At 44.7% G+C, this 15538-nt stretch overlaps 1 protein-coding gene across 1 annotated transcript in view; it reads right to left on the reverse strand.

Moving 5' to 3' along the window:
- Nucleotides 1–359: 359 nt before the first annotated feature.
- The window catches only part of LOC135511466 (acyl-CoA-binding domain-containing protein 6-like), a gene marked incomplete at its 5' end in the record, with an annotated part of 70313 nt that continues 55134 nt past the window's right edge, over nucleotides 360–15538 (reverse strand). Inside the window, 2 exons of the mRNA XM_064932966.1 lie at nucleotides 360–883; nucleotides 3549–3579. Of these exons, the coding sequence (XP_064789038.1) occupies nucleotides 729–883; nucleotides 3549–3579 (186 nt within the window). The remainder of the gene's footprint in view (nucleotides 884–3548; nucleotides 3580–15538) is intronic.

A 15538-nucleotide genomic window follows, 5' to 3' on the forward strand; every position in this document is an offset into this window, starting at 1 on the left:
AGATTTGGAGGCAGCCCATGTGTTGACTATTTGGAGAACATCCAAATATATCTTAAGTGACATAATAGAGGGTGTGGGTATGTGGGTTGGGCCAAGGGAGACAGAATGTGCTCAGTGGACAAAGGGTTCACTCAAATGAAGAGGCCTGGCCTGGGAATTTGATTGGTGTGCTGCTATGGTTACGTTAGTTATCATGGAATAACTTTTACCTAGATTTCTCCATGCTCCATCTGAATATAAAATTGCATATTCTAAGTTTATTTTTGGACAAATATAGGTTAAATTTGTATTTTCTTGTCCAGATCTATATATGCAAGGATGATACCAACTAAAATGCTAAATAAGCAGTCAGACTAGATAGGTAATAATAGGTCAACTTCTTTGGAAGTTATATATCTTTTTATTATTTTTTACCAATAAACATATGCTATCCAAATGTCTTACAAAACAAAATGTATAATCAGGAAACACAAGACAAGTGAAGGTAACAAAATCCGAAGTGCAAACATGACTGTCGTGTCATCAAACGAGGTGGTCTGAAAAAGTCAGAGAGAAACTCATTTCTTTAATAGCGATGATGATGGATGCATTCTTTGGAATGGGATATGAGAGATGATGAAGTGGTGGGTTGCACTTTCAGAGTGTGATGACTATTACTGAGAGAGCTGGATGCTAGGTCTAGGATGGGATGGGCACCGGCTGGAGGGGAGGGGATGGCGAAGCTGGGCCTAGCCCTTGGGGGCGGTGTACTGGCGCAGCAGTGAGGAGATGGAGCTGGATTCAGTGACCTCCTCAGGCAGAGAGCCCTCCTGGTCCTTCATAGAAGGGTCTGCCCCAGCCTGTAGAAGCAGTTCCACTACGTCAGCAAACTCACACGCAGATGCTGCAGGACAGAGCGGGAGAGGGGGGGAGGGGGGGGGGCAGAATAACAGAACAGGGAGCGAGAACAGAAGGGAGAGTGTGGGGGTGGGAGGGGAGGGGGGGCACAGCACAGCAGGGTGAGAGAGAACGAGAGAGAGGGAGGAGAGAGAGGAAAGCGATATCATTGTGATGCACTTCAGAGGTAAAAGGATCCAGGATTGACTACATAGGTAACATGCCATGAAAGCAGCCATTTCCATATATCATTCTGGGTGGTATGACAAGACAGGACATAGTAAATCTCATTGTTCTGACAGCAACTTTAATACACACTTATCTGTATATCTTACAGTACCCAAATTACTAATAGAAAAGGATAGGATCACCTTTAAATATCTCCAAGGTCACCTGAGGAGACATGATGCACACAACTATGTCTAAACACAGCCTCTAAGCATTGGCGTTTATATTCCTTTTTTAACCTGAGTGCAGGAGTCAATGAAAAGCTCATATGGAGGCCCATTGACATTTCCCTGAACCTGTGGTTGGCTGAAACACTCAATTTGTGCCCGATTGGCAATTTGTGTCCCACTAAAAGGACTCACAGGCTAGGCTACGATATGAGGATAGGGCTTGCATTTTCTTAACTCAGTTAGCGAGTTACAGCGCTGATGCACCTAGATTCCTCTGTGCTCAGAGTGCTTTTCTCCGCCAGTGTCAATCGCTCTCTCCTCTTAAAAAGAGAGCCCTCCTGCTCTTGTGTGATGGGCTGATGTCAGCAGGAACGGCTGATTGACAGCAGGCCCTTTTATCCTCCAGCCCAGAGGTGGCTAAAGTGTCACCCGTTCTCAGCAGGGAGAAAAAAAACAGCCGTGGTTATGTCAGGTTCAATCATTTTTTATTCTTTTAAATTGTATATTTTTTTGGGGGGCTGCGTGTGGGGCCTTGGTCTGTAAAAACCCTCATCCCCCCGGGAGTCGTTGAGAAGGAGAACAATTTATAGTGTGCAGTAAACCCTCCATTAATCATTTGCCAGCCACTGTGGCCCTGTGCAAAGAGAGGTGAAAATGAATTTTCATTCTCTGCTATTTGTCTCCAAGAGTTCATCGCTTATGTTTATTAGTCATTTTTTTAAGCCCCATCCTCCTGTCCCTGCCTGGGTCCCCAGTGGCGTGTGGTCTACTGTACGCCAGCCACGTGCCCAGTCCCCACCCTGTAGTCACCCATTCCAGCCACATGCCCAGTCCCCACCCTGTAGTCACCCAGTCCAGCCACGTGCCCAGTTCCCACCCTGTAGTCACCCAGTCCAGCCACGTGCCCAGTCCCCACCCTGTAGTCACCCAGCCCAGCCACGTGCCTAGTCCCCACCCTGTAGTCACCCAGTCCAGCCACGTGCCCAGTCCCCACCCTGTAGTCACCCAGTCCAGCCACGTGCCCAGTCCCCACCCTGTAGTCACCCAGTCCAGCCACGTGTCCAGTCCCCACCCTGTAGTCACCCAGCCCAGCCACGTGCCCAGTCCCCACCCTGTCGTCACCCATTCCAGCCACGTGCCCAGTCCCCACCCTGTAGTCACCCATTCCAGCCACGTGCCCAGTCCCCACCCTGTAGTCACCCAGTCCAGCCACGTGCCCAGTCCCCACCCTGTAGTCACCCAGCCCAGCCACGTGCCCAGTCCCCACCCTGTAGTCACCCAGCACAGCCAAGTGCCCAGTCCCCACCCTGTAGTCACCGAGCCACATGCCCAGTCCCCACCCTGTAGTCACCCAGCCCAGCCACATGCCCAGTCCCCACCCTGTAGTCACCCAGTCCAGCCACGTGCCCAGTCCCCACCCTGTAGTCACCCAGCACAGCCACGTGCCCAGTCCCCACCCTGTAGTCACCCAGCACAGCCAAGTGCCCACCCTATAGTCACCCAGCTCAGCCACATGCCCAGTCCCCACCCTGTAGTCACCCAGTCCAGCCACATGCCCAGTCCCCACCCTGTAGTCACCCAGCCCAGCCACATGCCCAGTCCCCACCCTGTAGTCACCGAGCCACATGCCCAGTCCCCACCCTGTAGTCACCCAGCCCAGCCACATGCCCAGTCCCCACCCTGTAGTCACCCAGCCCAGCCACATGCCCAGTCCCCACCCTGTAGTCACCCAGCCCAGCCGGGGGCCAGATGGTGTCCCCCCACACACACACCAAGGGCTCAGAGGACATGGGGGCCGCCCATGGGAGGGGGTATTGCGAGTCTGAGGAGCACTGTTGATTTCCTTGGGGAGACCTGGTGATTATTACACACTGCCACTCCATACGCACTGACACACACACATAGACCATAGATTAGACACAAGCACATGAACATACACACACACACACAGATGGAAAGAGGGAGGGATGAAAGAGACGCTGATGGATGAAAGGCACCTTAGATAGAAAAAGCAGTAAAAGAGGGAGAAGAGAGGGGGATGAGAAAGAGCGAGGGAGAGTGAGACAGATGCAGGGCCAAGAGAGCAGATGGTGCACACTTTCCCATCCATCACCATACGATTGTTCACACTCATAAACCGAGATGCAATTTACAGTACATGTACAGACATACAACCATTCATACAAAAACATAGCCTATATACACATATTCAACCAGAAATCTAGATGACATTCTCTGATATCTGGAAGCTTTTGGTTTATGACAACTCCTTACCATAATGTAACGCTGTCTGGCCCTCGTCATCCTGCGAGAAGAGAGTGAGAAATGTTAAGAAACCTGTGGAGAGCTAAAGACAAACAAGTCTAACTTGCATACCCATAACACAGTAATAGAGACAATAACCATGGCTCTGTTTGTCAAAGAACAATGAAAGAACCTTAGCCTTGACAGTTGTAAAGTTCTTACTTGTGGCTTGCAAACTTTGCAGTTGAGAAAACTACGGTATTATTGACTAAATCAAAAACCCAATGATTTCACCATAAAGGGGATTATGTGAAAAGATTAAATATTGATCTCAACCTGAGCGAACAATTAAACCTTTCAACTTGGGAGAGACTCTATAGCGACCTGAGCCAGTGGAACCAATGGCATTAGCCCAGTAGCTACCCCTGAGCCCTGGCTGAGCCGTCCCTGCCACAGGTTAACACACTGTGGCCAATGGGCCAGGAAGAGAAGGCAGACTTCCGTGCTCAACAGGCTCTGAGGTAGGGTGACACGGCCAGGGTCGAGGGACAAAGCCTGGGCGTCTCTCGTCATTGTCCTGGGGTGAGAACGTGCTAAATGCATTACCCACGGAGGCCGTACCGTCACACAATGGTCTTGCTACAAAGGAGCAATCTGCCCTGAGCACGGCCACCGTTTGGGACTAATTGAAGTGGTATCTGTGCTCTGTGTCCTGGAGCGGGGGTGTAAATCCTGTGGACTCTATGTGTAGGAGGCATGAGGCCGGGAGTGAGACGGGGAGGGGGTCGGTGTAACACTGACACAGTGTATGACACGCATCATCAAGGGGGATTCATCTCTTAATTACCACTCCAGTGTGCCTTTTCACCCCATAATGATGACAAACTGCAATACTGTTGTCACCAGCAAGCCGCAGGATCAGATGGCAACAATTAGAATACCTGCAGTCACTGAGCTAACTGGCTGTTTCTTTAGTAAGGTCTAAGGCTGTCAAGACCTGACTATCAGCATCCAGCACAGCCACAGGAACAGCCTTTCTGCTACTTACAAGACAGAACGATCATACAAGGCAGCATGAAATATACAGTCAGGTACAGAGTTATTGGCACCCTTGATAAAGACAATTCCCTATTTCTTCTCAAATAAGTTGACATTTAAAAAAAACTTTCGGTCTTCACACCTTGTTATTGGTTTTTCAACATTCCAGAAGCAACATTATTTCTGTAAACTTAAGTTTACAATTTTATTTCGAAAATAAAGACAAATGACATCGGCACCCCGGAAGTAGTACTTGGTTGCAAAGCCTTTGGACAAAATAACTGCAGAGTAATGCCTCTTGTAGCCATCAATGAGCTTGCTGCACCTTTCTAATGCCAATTTGTTCCACTTCTCAGCAGCAACCTGCTCTAATTCTTCAATGTTTAAGGGGTGCCTTCCACCAACAGCTGTTTTCAGATCTCACTATAGGTTTTGGATGTAATTTAGATCTGAACTCTTCGCTGACCTCTCCAGAACAGTCCAGCATCTCTTCTTGAATCATTCCAGGGTGCTTTTTATGTGCGTTTGGGGTCGGTGTCTTGCTGGAAGACCCACAACCTTCAATGGAGACCAAACAAAATTTCACTTAGGGCTCCCAAAAGGCTAGGGCTGGCTCTGACTGCATGTGTGGGTATGGATATGGGTAAACAGATGAGTTCAGATTTTTGTGTTGCCCCAACCCCCATCAAATTTGCCCATTTGCATGTGTTAACTTCATGCAGGAGAGATGCAGGCATGATGATACCCACTGACAGACTGACAGGCAGGCAGAGAGAGAAAGGCAACAAACAGGTAAGACAGTGAGAAGTGCCTCTCCAAGCTCATAGAGTTCATATTATCTCTGATGAAATTATAGCATCTTAAGTCTAGAGGGTGAATTGTATGTGTTTACTTCATGCAGGAGAGCGGATGTCATGATTATATTTCATTTTAGAGTGGCGATTGATTCATTTCTGTTGGACCTTTCAAGCCTACCTTTAAAAAAAGTTTTAAACCGATTTTAACTGTGTATGTTTATTATTACAGTATACTAACTGTATTATAAGTTGAAAATATGATGTTAAGTTTTAAACCATACAGTATGTAGAGCTGCAGTAGTAATAACCTGACATAGGGGAAGTGAGTAAAATGCTAGGAAATGAATCATACAGTAGCAGAGAAAGAGTACAAAATGTTTTTTAAATTAAATATATCCACATTAAGTCACACTGTTATTCAGTACAGTATGAATGGTCATAGCCCTTAGACTGATTGGACTGTATCAGTGTAAGTGCCCTTTAAAAAATATGTATATATATATATATATATACATATATATATACATATATATATACAGTGCCTTGCGAAAGTATTCGGCCCCCTTGAACTTTGCGACCTTTTGCCACATTTCAGGCTTCAAACATAAAGATATAAAACTGTATTTTTTTGTGAAGAATCAACAACAAGTGGGACACAATCATGAAGTGGAACGACATTTATTGGATATTACAAACTTTTTTAACAAATCAAAAACTGAAAAATTGGGCGTGCAAAATTATTCAGCCCCTTTACTTTCAGTGCAGCAAACTCTCTCCAGAAGTTCAGTGAGGATCTCTGAATGATCCAATGTTGACCTAAATGACTAATGATGATAAATACAATCCACCTGTGTGTAATCAAGTCTCCGTATAAATGCACCTGCACTGTGATAGTCTCAGAGGTCCGTTAGAAGTGCAGAGAGCATCATGAAGAACAAGGAACACACCAGGCAGGTCCGAGATACTGTTGTGAAGAAGTTTAAAGCCGGATTTGGATACAAAAATATTTCCCAAGCTTTAAACATCCCAAGGAGCACTGTGCAAGCGATAATATTGAAATGGAAGGAGTATCAGACCACTGCAAATCTACCAAGACCTGGCCGTCCCTCTAAACTTTCAGCTCATACAAGGAGAAGACTGATCAGAGATGCAGCCAAGAGGCCCATGATCACTCTGGATGAACTGCAGAGATCTACAGCTGAGGTGGGAGACTCTGTCCATAGGACAACAATCAGTCGTATATTGCACAAATCTGGCCTTTATGGAAGAGTGGCAAGAAGAAAGCCATTTCTTAAAGATATCCATAAAAAGTGTCGTTTAAAGTTCACCACAAGCCACCTGGGAGACACACCAAACATGTGGAAGAAGGTGCTCTGGTCAGATGAAACCAAAATTGAACTTTTTGGCAACAATGCAAAACGTAATGTTTGGCGTAAAAGCAACACAGCACATTACCCTGAACACACCATCCCCACTGTCAAACATGGTGGTGGCAGCATCATGGTTTGGGCCTGCTTTTCTTCAGCAGGGACAGGGAAGATGGTTAAAATTGATGGGAAGATGGATGGAGCCAAATACAGGACCATTCTGGAAGAAAACCTGATGGAGTCTGCAAAAGACCTGAGACTGGGACGGAGATTTGTCTTCCAACAAGACAATGATCCAAAACATAAAGCAAAATCTACAATGGAATGGTTCAAAAATAAACATATCCAGGTGTTAGAATGGCCAAGTCAAAGTCCAGACCTGAATCCAATCGAGAATCTGTGGAAAGAACTGAAAACTGCTGTTCACAAATGCTCTCCATCCAACCTCACTGAGCTCGAGCTGTTTTGCAAGGAGGAATGGGAAAACATTTCAGTCTCTTGATGTGCAAAACTGATAGAGACATACCCCAAGCGACTTACAGCTGTAATCGCAGCAAAGTATTAACTTAAGGGGGCTGAATAATTTTTGCACGCCCAATTTTTCAGTTTTTGATTTGTTAAAAAAGTTTGAAATATCCAATAAATGTCGTTTCACTTCATGATTGTGTCCCACTTGTTGTTGATTCTTCACAAAAAATACAGTTTTATATCTTTATGTTTGAAGCCTGAAATGTGGCAAAAGGTCGCAAAGTTCAAGGGGGCCAAATACATTCGCAAGGCACTGTATATTTCACCTTTATTACACCAGTTAGGCCAGTTGAGAACAAGTTCTCATTTACAGCTGCCACCTGGCCAAGATAATGCAAAACAGTGTGACACACACAACAACACAGAGTTACACATGGAATAAACAGAAATACAGTCAATAACACAATAGAAATATATATATACAGTGTGTGCAAATTGTAACGGTTTTGACTTGAGGTTGTTGTTTGTAGGGGTGCCAGGTTGCCTACCAGAGAAAATATTGATTTCTCCTCTTGGTTTGGGAGGGAATGAGTCCCGTCTGGTCCTTCAAGTCTACAATAGAGATCGACCGATTCATCAGAACGGCCGAATAATTAGGGCCGATTTCAAGTTTTCATAACAATCAGAAATCGGTAATTTTGGACGCTGATTTTGCAGATTTTTCCCCCCATTTTTCCCCCACCTTTATTGAATCTTTATTTAACTAGGCAAGTCAGTTCAGAACACATTCTTATTTCCAATGACGACCTTGGAACGGTGGGTTAATTGCCTTGTTCAGGGGCAGAGCGACAGATTTCTACCTCGTCAGCTCAGGGATTCAATCTTGCAACCGTACAGTTAACTAGTCCAACACTCCAACCACCTGCCTCACGAGGAGCCCGCCTGTTACGCGAATGCAGTAAGAAGCCAAGGTAAGTTGCTAGCTAGCATTAAACTTAATCAATCATAATCACAAGTTTTAACTACAGCATGCAGTCTTTCAACAGATGCGTCATTTCCGGTCACAACTTGCAGACTTGTTTTCGAGTTGCTGTGCTGTGCGTTTTGTTGCCAGCCTATTTTGCTACCTGACAACTTTACGGTTTTTAATTACTGTTTATATATATATATATATTATATATATATATATATTATTCCCCCCCCCCCCCAACTTTTTCACTCCAGACGCTTTATCTGGACACGATACATCAGGACCTCCAACAGCCGAAGCTAAGTAGTAACATTAACATGATGCCTTCTAATTGCAGTCGCTGTACTCGCCTTACGGCGAGGATAGCTTTGCTACAAGCCCAGATTCAGACGCAATCGTTAGGCAAGGGTAATTTCAGTGTAGGAAAGGATGAAACAGCGTCTGTGCCACCAGTAAGTACAGATAGTAGTATAAATCCCGTGGCACAGTCCCCGCAGCCGGACAACTTTCTCACGGTTTCTGGAAGGAAATGCTGTAGGAATGCTCAACCGGTGTCGCTCATTCAGCCGACAGAAACTTTCAACCGGTTTTCCCCATTAAGCAGCGAGCCGGAGTCAGAGACCGAGTCTTCTCTGGTCTTTACTCCTCCCGTTACGGGGTCTGAGACGCCGAAGCTTCCCACCATTAGCTCTGACAAATTGAAAACTCTAGTCATTGGCGACTCCATTACCCGCAGTATTAGACTTAAAGCGAATCATCCAGCGATCATACACTGTTTACCAGGGGGCAGGGCTACCGATGTTAAGGCTAATCTGAAGATGGTGCTGGCTAAAACTAAAACTGGCGAGTGTAGAGAGTATAGAGATATTGTTATCCACGTCGGCACCAACGATGTTAGGATGAAACAGTCAGAGATCACCAAGCGCAACATAGCTTCTGCGTGTAAATCAGCTAGAAAGATGTGTCGGCATCGAGTAATTGTCTCTGGCCCCCTCCCAGTTAGATGGAGTAATGAGCTCTACAGCAGAGTCTCACAACTCAATCACTGGTTGAAAACTGTTTTCTGCCCCTCCCAAAAGTTAGATTTTGTAGATAATTGGCCCTCTTTCTGGGACTCACCCACAAACAGGACCAAGCCTGACCTGCTGAGGAGTGACAGACTCCATCCAAGCTGGAGGGGTGCTCTCATCTTATCTACCAACATAGACAGGGCTCTAACTCCTCTAGCTCCACAATGAAATAGGGTGCAGGCCAGGCAGCAGGCTGTTAGCCAGCCTGCCAGCATAGTGGAGTCTGCCACTAGCACAGTCAGTGTAGTCAGCTCAGCCATCACCATTGAGACCGTGTCTGTGCCTCGACCTAGGTTGGGCAAAACTAAACATGGCGGTGTTCGCCTTAGCAATCTCACTAGGATAAAGACCACCTCCATTCCTGTCATTATTGAAAGAGATCATGATACCTCACATCTCAAAATAGGGCTACTTAATGTTAGATCCCTTACTTCAAAGGCAATTATAGTCAATGAACTAATCACTGATCATAATCTTGATGTGATTGGCCTGACTGAAACATGGCTTAAGCCTGATGAATTTACTGTGTTAAATGAGGCTTCACCTGGCTACACTAGTAACCATATCCCCCGTGCATCCCGCAAAGGCGGAGGTGTTGCTAACATTTACGATAGCAAATTTCAATTTACAAAAAAAGAAGACGTTTTCGTCTTTTGAGCTTCTATTCATGAAATCTATGCAGCCAACTCAATCACATTTTATAGCTACTGTTTACAGGCCTCCTGGGCCATATACAGCGTTCCTCACTGAGTTCCCTGAATTCCTATCGGACCTTGTAGTCATAGCAGATAATATTCTAATCTTTGGTGACTTTAATATTCACATGTCTACATAGATGTCTATGTGTCAGGGGAGAAGCTCCAGGTGGTATCCGATTTTAAGTACCTTGGCATCATACTTGATTCCAACCTCTCTTTTAAAAAGCATGTGAAAAAGGTAATTCAAATAACTAAATTCAACCTAGCTAATTTCCGATTTATACGAAATTGTTTGACTACAGAGGTAGCAAAACTGTACTTCAACTCTATGATACTCCCCCACGTAACATACTGCTTGACTAGTTGGGCCCAAGCTTGCTGTACAACATTAAAACCTATTCAGTCTGTCTACAAACAGGCTCTCAAAGTGTTTGATAGGAAGCCCAATAGCCATCATCATTGTCACATCCTTAGAAAGCATGAGCTCTTGAGTTGGGAAAATCTTGTGCAATACACCGACGCATGTCTTGTATTCAAGATCCTTAATGGCCTGGCTCCCCCTCCACTCAATATTTTTGTTAAACAGAAAACCCAGACATATGGCAGCAGATCCACAAGGTCTGCCATGAGAGGTGACTGTATAGTTCTTCTAAGGAAAAGCACCTTTAGTAAATCTGCATTCTCTGTGAGAGCTTCCCATGTCTGGAATACACTGCCATCAGACACACATAACTGCACCACATATCACACTTTCACAAAATGCTTGAAGACATGGCTAAAGGTCAATCAGATTTGTGAACATGGTCCCTAGCTGTGTGTTGCCGCTTTCCATGTTGTCTGTTGTCTGTAGCTTGTGAGGTGTGGAAACACTTTGTTGCTTTTATGAATTTTGTCTTGCTGCTTTTTGCTCTATGTTGCTCTGTCTGTATGCTACGTCTTGCTTGTCCTATGTTGCTATGTCTTGCTTGTTCTATGTTGCTATTGTCTATATTGTAATTGTTTTTAATAACCTGCCCAGGGACTGCGGTTGAAAATTAGCCGGCTGGCTAAAACCGGCACTTTTACTGAAACGTTGATTAATGTCCCTGTAAAAATAAAAATAAACTCAAACTCAAACATGGAAAAGTCCACAGACCCACTCCAAAAGGCTTTCGGAGCCATCATCGACTCAGTGGGTTTTGTCCAACATGTCTCTGGACCCACTCACTGTCACAGTCATACGCTGGACCTAGTTTTGTCCCATGGAATAAATGTTGTGGATCTTAATGGTTTTCCTCATAATCCTGGACTATCGGACCACCATTTTATTACGTTTGCAATTGCAACAAATAATCTGCTCAGACCCCAACCAAGGAACATCAAAAGTCGTGCTATAAATTCACAGACAACACAAAGATTCCTTGATGTCCTTCCAGATTCCCTCTGTCTACCCAATGAGGACAGAAATCAGTTAACCTCTTGAAACTCTGGGGGCGCAATTTCATTTTTGGATGAAAAACGTTCCCGTTTTAAACAAGATATTTTGTCACAAAAAGATGCTCGACTATGCATATAATTGATAGCTTTGGAAAGAAAACACTGAAATTCCAGAACTGCAAAGATATTGTCTGTGTGTGCCCTAGAACGGGAGCTACAGGCAAAACCAAGATGAAACGGAAACCAGGAAATGAGCAGGATTTTTGAAGCTCTGTTTTCCATTGTCTCCTTATATGGCTGTGAATGCGAGAGGAATGAGCCTGCCCTATCTATCGTTTCCCCAAGGTGTCTGCAGCATTGTGACATATTTGTAGGCATATCATTGGAAGATTGACCATAAGAGACTACATTTTCCAGGTGTCCGCCCGGTGTCCTCCATCGAAATTGGTGCGTCATTTTCAGCTGCTGGTATTTTTCCATGCGATTCTGAGGGGAAAGCAGGCTTCCACGAACTGCATATCAATGAAGAGATATGTGAAAAAACACCTTGAGGATTGATTCTAAACAACGTTTGCCATGTTTCGGTCGATATTATGGAGTTAATTCGGAAAAAGTTTGACGTTTTGGTGACTGAATTTTCAGTTTGTTTCGGTAGCCAAATGTGATGTACAAAACGGAGCGATTTCTCCTACACAAAGATTCTTTCAGGAAAAACTGAACATTTGCTATGTAACTGAGTCTCCTCATTGAAAACATCCGAAGCTCTTCAAAGGTAAATGATTTTATTTATTTGGTTATCTGGTTTTTTGAAAATGTTGCGTGCTAAATGCTACGCAAAATGCTAAGCTAGCTTGCAATACTCTTACACAAATGATTGATTTGCTATGGTTCAAAAGCATATTTTGAAAATCTGAGATGACAGTGTTGTTAAGAAAAGGCTAAACTTGAGAGCAGGCATATTATTTTCATTTCATTTGCGATTTTCAGAAATCGTTAACGTTGCGTTATGCTAATGAGCCTGAGGCTTTATTCACGATCCCGGATCCGGGATGGGGAGTATCAAGAGGTCCACCTAACTGAGGAACTCAATTTAACCTTGCGCAATACCCTAGATGCAGTTGCACCCCTACAAACTAAAAACATTTCTCATAAGAAACTAGCTCCCTGGTACACAGAAAAAACCCGAGCTCTGAAGCAAGCTTCCAGAAAATTGGAACGGAAATGGCGCCACACCAAACTGGAAGTCTTCCGACTAGCTTGGAAAGACAGTACCGTGCAGTACCGAAGAGCCCTTACTGCTGCTCGATCATCCTATTTTCTAACTTAATTGAGGAAAATAAGAACAATCCGAAATTCCTTTTTGATACTGTCGCAAAACTAACTAAAAAGCAGCATTCCCCTAGAGAGGATGACTTTCACTTTAGCAGTGATAAATTCATGAACTTCTTTGAGGAAAAAATTATGATTATTAGAAAGCAAATTACAGACTCCTCTTTAAATCTGCGTATTCCTTCAAAGCTCAGTTGTCCTGAGTCTGCACAACTCTGCCAGGACCTAGGATCAAGAGAGACGCTCAAGTGTTTTAGTACTATATCTCTTGACACAATGATGAAAATAATCATGGCCTCTAAACCTTCAAGCTGCATACTGGACCCTATTCCAACTAAACTACTGAAAGAGCTGCTTCCTGTGCTTGGCCCTCCTATGTTGAACATAATAAACGGCTCTCTATCCAAGGTGGTAAATGACATTTTAATGGCATCGGACCGAGGCTCTGCATCTGTTCTCGTGCTCCTAGACCTTAGTGCTGCTTTTGATACCATCGATCACCACATTCTTTTGGAGAGATTGGAAACCCAAATTGGTCTACACGGACAAGTTCTGGCCTGGTTTAGATCTTATCTGTCGGAAAGATATCAGTTTGTCTCTGTGAATGGTTGTCCTCTGACAAATCAACTGTAAATTTCGGTGTTCCTCAAGGTTCCGTTTTAGGACCACTATTGTTTGCACTATATATTTTACCTCTTGGGGATGTTATTCGAAAACATAATGTTAACTTTCACTGCTATGCGGATGACACACAGCTGTACATTTCAATGAAACATGGTGAAGCCCCAAAATTGCCCTTGCTAGAAGCATGTGTTTCAGACATAAGGAAGTGGATGGCTGCAAACTTTCTAGTTTTAAACTCGGACAAAACAGAGATGCTTGTTCTAGGTCCCAAGAAAAAAAGAGGTCTTCTGTTGAATCTGACAATTAGTCTTAATGGTTGTACAGTCGTCTCAAATAAAACTGTGAAGGAACCCGGCATTACTCTGGACCCTGATCTCTCTTTTGAAGAACATATCAAGACCATTTCAAGGACAGCTTTTTCCATCTACGTAACATTGCAAAAATCAGAAACTTTCTGGACAAAAATGATGCAGAAAAATTAATCCATGCTTTTGTCACTTCTAGGTTAGACTACTGCAATGCTCTACTTTCCGGCTACCCGGATAAAGTACTAAATAAACTTCAGTTAGTGCTAAATACGGCTGCTAGAATCCTGACTAGAACCAAAAAATTTGATCATATTACTCCAGTGCTAGCCTCCCTACACTGGCTTCCTGTCAAAGCAAGGGCTGATTTCAAGGTTTTACTGCTAACCTACAAAGCATTACATGGGCTTGCTCCTACCTATCTCTCTGATTTGGTCCTGCCGTACATACCTACACGTGCGCTACGGTCACAAGATGCAGGCCTCCTAATTGTCCCTAGAATTTCTAAGCAAACAGCTGGAGGCAGGGCTTTCTCCTATAGAGCTCCATTTTTATGGAACGGTCTGCCTACCCATGTCAGAGACGCAAACTCGGTCTCAACCTTTAAGTCTTTACTGAAGAGTCATCTCTTCATTGGGTCATATGATTGAGTGTAGTCTGGCCCAGGAGTGGGAAGGTGAACGGAAAGGCTCTGGAGCAACGAACCGGCCCTTGCTGTCTCTGCCTGGTCGGTTCCCCTCTTTCCACTGGGATTCTCTGTCTCTAACCCTATTACAGGGGCTGAGTCACTGGCTTACAGGGGCTGAGTCACTGGCTTACAGGGGCTCTCTCATGCCGTACCTGGAAGGGGTGCGTCACCTGAGTGGGTTGATTCACTGATGTGGTCATCCTGTCTGGGTTGGAACCCCCCCCCTTGGGTTGTGCCATGGCGGAGATCTTTGTGGGCTATACTCAGCTTTGTCTCAGGATGGTAAGTTGGTGGTTGAAGATATCCCTCTAGTGGTGTGGGGGCTGTGCTTTGGCAAAGTGGGTGGGGTAATATCCTTCCTGTTTGGCCCTTCCCGGGGGTGTCCTCGGATGGGGCCACAGTGTCTCCTGACCCCTCCTGTCTCAGCCTCCAGTATTTATGCTGCAGTAGTTTATGTGTCGGGGGGCTGGGGTCAGTTTGTTATATCTGGAGTACTTCTCCTGTCCAATTTGGTGTCCTGTGTGAATCTAAGTGTGCGTTCTCTAATTCTCTCCTTCTCTTTCTCTTTCTCTCTCTCTCTCTCTCTCGGAGGACCTGAGCCCTAGGACCATGCCCCAGGACTACCTGACATGATGACTCCTTGCTGTCCCCAGTCCACCTGGCCGTGCTGCTGCTCCAGTTTCAACTGTTCTGCCTTATTATTATTCGACCATGCTGGTCATTTATGAACATTTGAACATCTTGGCCATGTTCTGTTATAATCTCTACCCGGCACAGCCAGAAGAGGACTGGCCACCCCACAGCCTGGTTCCTCTCTTGGTTTCTTCCTAGGTTTTGGCCTTTCTAGGGAGTTTTTCCTAACCACCGTGCTTCTACACCTGCATTGCTTGCTGTTTGGGGTTTTAGGCTGGGTTTCTGTACAGCACTTTGAGATATCAGCTGATGTACAAAGGGCTATATAAATACATTTGATTTGATGGTTGATGATATTACTAGTTTATCTAGCGTGTCATGCGTTGCATATAATCTATGCAGTGCGCATTCGCGAAAAATGACTGTCGTTGCTCCAACGTGTACCTAACCATAAACATCAATGCCTTTCTTAAAATCAATACACAGAAGTATATATTTTTAAACCTGCATATTTAGCTAAAATAAATACAGGTCAGCAGGCAATATTAACCAGGTGACATTGTGTCACTTCTCTTGCGTTCATTCCACTCAGAGTCAGGGTATAATGCAACAGTTTG

Source organism: Oncorhynchus masou, chromosome 24 (assembly GCF_036934945.1).
Source record: "Oncorhynchus masou masou isolate Uvic2021 chromosome 24, UVic_Omas_1.1, whole genome shotgun sequence".
Lineage (NCBI taxonomy): Eukaryota > Metazoa > Chordata > Actinopteri > Salmoniformes > Salmonidae > Oncorhynchus > Oncorhynchus masou.